This window comes from Leptonotus elevatus, chromosome 15 (genome assembly GCF_054856555.1).
Source record: "Leptonotus elevatus isolate MCC_2025b chromosome 15, RoL_Lele_1.0, whole genome shotgun sequence".
NCBI classification, from domain to species: Eukaryota; Metazoa; Chordata; class Actinopteri; order Syngnathiformes; family Syngnathidae; genus Leptonotus; species Leptonotus elevatus.
Window position 1 is genome coordinate 12,589,263 of NC_141253.1, and position 7,399 is coordinate 12,596,661.

At 41.2% G+C, this 7,399-nt stretch overlaps 1 protein-coding gene and 1 long non-coding RNA gene across 2 annotated transcripts in view; both read left to right on the forward strand.

Moving 5' to 3' along the window:
* The first annotated feature begins 2,467 nt into the window (after positions 1 to 2,467).
* The window catches only part of LOC147161967 (uncharacterized), a 13,354-nt gene continuing 8,422 nt past the window's right edge, over positions 2,468 to 7,399 (forward strand). The window contains exons 1-3 of the long non-coding RNA XR_015097321.1: positions 2,468 to 2,552; positions 3,800 to 3,853; positions 4,572 to 4,690. This is a non-coding gene — a long non-coding RNA (uncharacterized LOC147161967). The remainder of the gene's footprint in view (positions 2,553 to 3,799; positions 3,854 to 4,571; positions 4,691 to 7,399) is intronic.
* LOC147161968 (apelin receptor B) lies at positions 5,637 to 7,089 on the forward strand. The gene has a single exon (XM_086096775.1). It carries the CDS (start codon positions 5,747 to 5,749, stop codon positions 6,755 to 6,757), a length of 1,011 nt encoding a protein of 336 aa, XP_085952901.1. The 5' UTR covers positions 5,637 to 5,746; the 3' UTR covers positions 6,758 to 7,089.

Sequence of the window (7,399 nt, forward strand, 5' to 3'; positions counted from 1 at the left end):
GGAAAAGCTGCCATGGCTCAGCTCTGGATGTCTACTCAGGGTTATGTGGTTCATAAGGTCAGACAAACACCTCATGCACATGTGCTTGACGACCTCAAGGAAGTCCACAGTGATGACATTGTTCCATTGTAGACAATAGTAGGTGAATCGGAGTTCGTCTTGAGTAATCAAAATTAAATATTTGCTGTGCTAATTTAAAAACAATTGATTTGGATTCAAGAATGTATGTATTTCTATGTTGCATACAATTTGCATGCATTAAGTTGTTTTTGTCATTGTTAATATTTGACCTAATTGCATTTATTTTGTGTTTAGCATTTTAAGTCTTTTTTTATTTGTATTATTATTGTTGTTGTTATTTATATGTAGTTTGTTGTTAATGTCCATCCATCCATTTGCTGAACCGCTTATTCCTCTTGTTTTATTCATAATAATGAATTTACAGTATTTTTATTTTTATGGCCACCAGGGTTCTACTTCTAATTGTTTATTTGTTTGTTTTTCCTTTTCGTTTACTATAGCCTTGCTGGTCACCTCACCGCTACCCAAAATAAATGTCAAAAACAAAACAAAAAAAACATGAAATAAGAAAATGAATCAATTAAAATGTTTAAAACAATTATCATATTTATTAGACATGCACGTTAACTATCGGGTTGATAACTGTCGGACTGTTATTGGGGGGAAAATGACATCATATTTATCAGTCTGTTATCATCTTTTCCAATACTCTTCAAAGGCATTTATGCAACTGATTGTGCTCACACTTTAGTTAGACACATGTATTTGTCTTTGAAACTGAGGCCACCCTTTATTGTACCTAACAAAAGGTGCTAACATCTCCTACCCGTGAGGCCTTTGTGTCTAACAAGCTAGTGTCAACTGCATTAATTTGTTTTGAACAATTAGAGCAAATGAAGGGGGAGAGCAGCCAAAATGTCTGGCAGTACTAAATTACTAGTGCCTCAAGTGTCAGTTTTGGCAGCATTACTGTAGTTAGGTGCCAGATGAAAGCAAGCATTTATAACTACACACTCCAAGGCGAACATTTAGCAGGGTCTGATTTGCATTTGTAACCTAGAGAAATAATCTTCTGAAGAAACACTAAACTAAAACCCTGTGGAATTTGTTGTAATGTAGGGAAGTGTAGATAGCAAGACTTGAAAAAGTGAGAAAAGTTAATATAAACACAATGAAAATGGTTTTATTGCTAGCATTCTAACAATTAGTCAGAATGGAGAATTGATCAAATGCTAACATGCTACCATTAGTATGCGGAACTGTAGCAAGATAGCAACCTAATCTACAAATAAATGTAAAGGCAAATGGATGAGGATTTTACATCTTCATCTTGACATGTACTGTAGTTAAGTAGGCTACCATTTCTAATGATAAAAATGCTAGCATGCTAATAGTTAATGTATTGTCAAATAACATGCTAGTTATCCAAGTAAGCACAAACAATTAGGGTTTTATTCGAATGAGAATTGATCAAATACGAGCACACTAACCGTTAAATATAGCAACTAGTGACCTGAGTAGACACAGTGTTAAGGCTGAACGATTAAGTTTTACATTTTACCCTGGATTCAGGTACTCTTCCTAAATGAGACTTTGGTACGAATGCTAGCATGCTAACAGTTGGTGTGCTGTCATATAGCAAGATAGCAACCTGAATGATGAATGTGCTCAAGCCAAACAACAAGCATCCAGTATTCAGGTAGCATTTCTAAAGAGAATTGATACCATGTTAATAGTTGTATTCTAACATTGTAAGTTAGTATTAACTTATATTCAACATGCTAACAATTGGTAGGTTAACAGAAAATGGTAGCGACCAGATTAGAGAAGGTGTTTAAATGTAATTGATGTGATCTTTACAATCTTACTTTATGTTTATTTCTAATATATAATGAATATGATGCTAACATATAGCCAGACAACAATCTGAGTAGAAAAAAAGCGCTAAGACTAATTTACAAGGTTAATTAACCCATGAAACTGACACTACATTTTAAAGCGGCACGGAATCAACTGGTCAACAGGTTGACACTACTTATGCTAAAGGATTAGCAACAGGTACATTCGGCTGGTGATCTCACGAGTGACTCATACACTGTCACAAAAAAAGCCTTGAGGAACCAGCTGTCTCTGCACATACCCCCCCCCCCCCCAAACCATTTAGCCCCCTCCTACCCCATGTGTGCATGCTGTCTGTGACAGCTTAACACACACATCAAACAACTGCTACACCACCAACCAGCCTACCTCCTCATTGTTAGGCGTCACAAGTATCACCAAAAAGCGGGCCTCAAACATACAAGGTCTGAATAAAAGATCAAAAGTATTCGCTTGGCGGTAGACAGACTCACACTCTGGTGAGTGTGTGTGTTTTTGCATCTCATCTTTTTCTGCTGTTAGTTGCCCATAGATGATGGACATGGCTAAAAGATGGTCTAATTGTCAACACGGTGTGTGGTTTCCAGCGCAAGGCCACACAGGAGAGGATAGCAGCAAAAACAAAGAAAATAGTGGGCACAGGTGGATCATGGGTAGGTCAAAAATAACATCAAGCGGGGGCAATTAGGGCCGTACTTTTATTTACTCCATTTTTTTGTTTGTTTGTCAGCAAGCTAATTTCTGGTTCACGAAAGATGAGGCAAGACAACTGGGCCATACCATTGTTTTTATTACGGAAAGGGGGGAATGGTTGTATTTTTATAGCAACTCAGATGCTAAGAACTATTTTCTTTAAAAAAATCTAAACGTATCCCAAAGCTCTGCATGTTATTTTATTTTTTGAGGTGGGAGTAATTTCTTCCCCCTGCCGTTCAATTCTGACTCAAAACAACAAAGTCTCTAAAAAAAGTAGAAAGGCTTGCGTCATACTTTTTCCATTTTATCAGCAACCAGACTGATTCCTTGTGTGCTCCTTTTTTTTTTTTTTAATGCTGGGGCACTGGGAGCAGTTTTCTGACTCTAACACCAAACAAAAACTAAATACTGTATCTCTAGCGAGTGGGGAAAATTCTCGTGCCATATTTGACATATTTTAGTTTGTTAGTTAATTTTATTGCTAAAGTAGTTGGCAGGCGCTGCTTACTGTTTCATGAAGTCGGCAACTGGACAGTACCATTCTTTATTCTGGAGTATGTGAAGAACTTACTGTATCCATTGTGACACCATTGACAAAACAAGCACATCAATTCCTCTATTGAAAGTTTCTTAAAAAAAAATAAAAAAGAAGAAGAAAGTAGCACCATATACAGTATGTTTTAACTTGTTCATCTGTTAGTTAGCAGGCTACTTCATGTTCATGGAGATAGCGAAATGTACCGTACAATTTTTCATTCTGGAATAGATAGGACCTTTTCCATCGTGATTCAAGTGGCAAAACAAAATATCAGTTCATCTATAAAGAATTTATTTTAAAAAAGAAAGAAAGAAAGTAGCACCATGTTTGTGTTTTTGTACTTTCGTTAGTTAGCAGCCATTTATTCTGAGTGGAGTCAGATACAGAAGTACAGCTGGAATTAATTAATGGTATTTCAATCCATTTCAAGGGGAGAAATTGGATTTGGTATTGTAATTTAGTTACCAGCTAGATCACAGAATTATTCAACTCGTAAGTACCAGATCAGGAATTTTGTATAATCCTGCTAACAAACAACAAAACAATGTACCTACTTAAATAATGTTCTACTTTTCCTCCTGTTGACATCCCTGCCAGCACTTGGCTAAAAACAGCATGCGGTGCCACCAAAGGTTAGATAGGAAGTTGACTTTGATTTATTTGCAGGTTTTTCCGGCGTTGGCCAAGATGGACAAAAATGCAGGATACGACACACGTTAGGTGGGTGGAGTTTTATATACACAATTACATTTTTAAAATGAGTACCTCACGTGTGCGTCACAATAAAAAAAAAAAGAAGTTCTGAGCAGAGCAAAAGGAGGTAAAAGCAAAGGCCTCGTATATATAGTAATGAGAGGAAGGTGAGTGCAATAGGGAAGGAGGAGTGACCATGTGGAGGAGGTGAGGGATCCGTGCCTCGGGTAGGACATTGTTGAGTGATACAGTAGTTGTGTCTAAAAGGCACCGGGTTGGCGCCACTGCTGCCCACCCCCTGTGCTCAGTTGTGGACTGAAAGGATCCATCTGGGACAACTAGCTTTAATTCTTCAGCCCTCCCAAATCTAATGTTCAACCCAATCTGCTAGGTCAGAATAACTAACCCAACCTTGGGTAAAAGTAACTCAAACTCCTCAAAATCCACAGTTTACCCTGTGAGTGGATTAGGAAAACAACCCAGGATATATATATTTTTTTTTTTTTACTGTTTACTCACTGTGAAATCTTCCTGATGTATGAATGGCAACGAGTGGATAGACAGTTTAATTGTAGCTCCTGCCACCTAGAGGAACTTGAAATAAATAATTGATTTGTGTATAAGATTTTGTCCATTTAGTTGCAGATGTGACACGCATTTTAACTGTTTTTAGCGCGTAATCCTTGAGGCTGCTATCAGTTTACATAATTAACGCGTATTTTATTGTTTTTGTAATTAATTCAAGGTCTGATGACATCCACCGTGTTGGTTTGCGGTCGTGCATGTTGGCGCACGTCCGCTGGCAGTCGTAAGATGGAAGACGAAGAAGCTGCAGTATTTGGCCTTGAGCTTCACAGTGCTCAGGTACCGTAACGACTCCTCGATTGATATTGAAATGAATGGTGGATGGAACTCGGCATGCCCGGGCTTGACTTGTGGCTGACTGTCTAAACATGTCTACATGTCTACTTTTGCGGCCTCAGGCAGAAAAACACAAAAAGCTTTTCAACACGAGCTTTCACTATATAAATCCTTTGTTATTCTGCCTCATTTGTGCAAGACAAGATGAAGGATGATTCTTTTTTGTGCTGATACAATCCTAATAATCTTGTACTCAAGCATATGTTATTACTATAATTACTCATATTCTTCAATTTAAATGTACCGATTGCATGTTCATCCTCTGTCAGTTTTGTAATCCCTTAAAAAAATATCATAAAACAAACTTGAAATTTGACATGCATTAAATTCAACCCTTTTGTGACACTAATGGCATTTTTTCCCTTCACATTTACTGATGCCGATGTGGTTTTTCGAGGCTTTAAAACGTGGTACCAGACATACCAGTTTTCATATTCTCAAAAAAAATAAATCTACAGGTCGGTATACATATACAAAAATATATTCATTTCAGTGCATTCATATATAAAAATGTTCAGTGATAAATGCAATCAAAAAAGCTTAAAATAATGTATATAAATAAATAATCTGAATGAAATAATTTATAACAAAATGTATTTTTATTTTCTTTCTCTTGACCAGGTCACCCTTTTAAAATACATCTTGATCTCAATGGGTTTTTATCTAGTTAAATAAAGTCTGAATCAATAAATAAATACAATTTGTGTTTATCTATTCTTTCTACTTTACTGGTAAATGCAATGACATAATTTGCCATGTTTCAGTGAGTTACAAATGAGTGGGCGTGTTTCCACTGAGAGTGGGAGGTTGTGTTATGCCGGAGGGGGGTCGCATCCTGGGAGGGTTCACGGCTCAGAGGGGGGCGGGTGGGCGCTTGCGTCGTATATAAGAGCGGGCAGATCACACAGGCGGCAAGTCACTCCAGCGGCAAAAACCATGGAGCCCACAGAGAATCCGTACGACTACTACGAGGACTAAGAGGAGCTGGAGAACTCCACCATGTGCGACTACTCCGAGTGGACGCCGTCCTACTCGGTCATCCCGGTGCTCTACATGCTCATCTTCATCCTGGGCCTGTCGGGCAACGGCGTGGTCATCTTCACCGTGTGGCGGGCGCAGGGGAAGCGGCGCGCGGCCGACGTCTACATCGGCAACCTGGCCCTGGCCGACCTGACCTTCGTGGTGACGCTGCCCCTGTGGGCGGTCTACACGGCCATGGGCTACCACTGGCCTTTCGGGGTGGCCCTGTGCAAGATCAGCAGCTACGTGGTGCTCCTCAACATGTACGCCAGCGTCTTCCTCCTCACCTGCATGAGCTTTGACCGCTACCTGGCCATCGTGCACTCGCTGTCCAGCGCTCAGCTGCGCACCCGCGGCCACATGCGCGCCTCCCTCGCCGCCATCTGGACGCTGTCAGGCCTCCTGGCCGCACCAACCTTGGTCTTCCGCACCACCCGGCACGACCTGGGCAGCAACCGCACGTCCTGCGCCATGGATTTCGGTCTGGTCGTGAGCAACAAGCATCAGGAGAACCTGTGGATCGCCGGGTTGAGCATTTCCTCGTCCGCCCTGGGGTTCCTGCTGCCCTTCCTGGCCATGATGGTGTGCTACGGGTTCATCGGCTGCACCGTCACACGCCACTTCAACACCCTGCGCAAGGAGGACCAACGCAAGCGGCGGCTCCTGAAGATCATCACCACGCTGGTGGTGGTCTTTGCCGCCTGCTGGATCCCCTTCCACGTGGTGAAAAGCGCAGACGCCCTCTCCTACCTGGATCTGTTCCCGGCCACCTGCGCTTTCTTGCGCTTCCTGCTGCTGGCCCACCCGTACGCCACCTGCCTGGCGTACGTCAACAGCTGCCTCAACCCTTTCCTCTACGCCTTCTTCGACCTGCGTTTCAGGTCGCAGTGCCTCTGCTTGCTCCACCTCAAGAAGTCGTTGCACGCCAGCCCCGCCGGCTCCTTGTCATCCCAGAAGACGGAGGCCCAGTCGCTGGCCACCAAGGTCTAGCGCGCCTGAAGGACGCCATCATTACTCGGTGCTCACTTATGGATTGTCGACTCTGTGGACTACTGACTTTTGAAGAACTTGTAAGGGACCAAACGTGAAGTAGACCTTGTGGAATGTATCTCCAAAAAGGCTCGGGTTCTCTCTCTCTCTCTCTCTCTCTCTCTCTCTCTCTCTCTCTCTCTCTCTCTCTCTCTCTCTCTCTCTCTCTTTTTTTTTTCATTTTTTGGCAGTCTTCGACTCAAGTCTTTAAAACCGAAGAATTAAGTCATACTCGCACAGATACTTGTGTAAAAAAAAAAAAGACTTTGGTAAAAGTAGAAGTATGATTCAGACTCTAAAATGTACAAAAATGAATTTTGTCATTTTTAACTATCATTTGGATAACTTCAGTGGGAAAAAAACGTATCTCGTACAAACTGGTTTCCCTCTTTCATTATCACGTCACATGTTTTTTGTTTTTTTCTCCAACCAAGAGCTAGCTAGCGTTTTATGCTATCAAAACAGTGTTCCCCATTGCCTTGTTGTGACCGGATTTACAAAAAAATAGCTATTGTAACAACGGAAAAAAATACATCTGATTCATGTTTTTCAGATTTGACACACCACAGCCGCTCCTAAACAATTTGTTACAAGTCATTAATG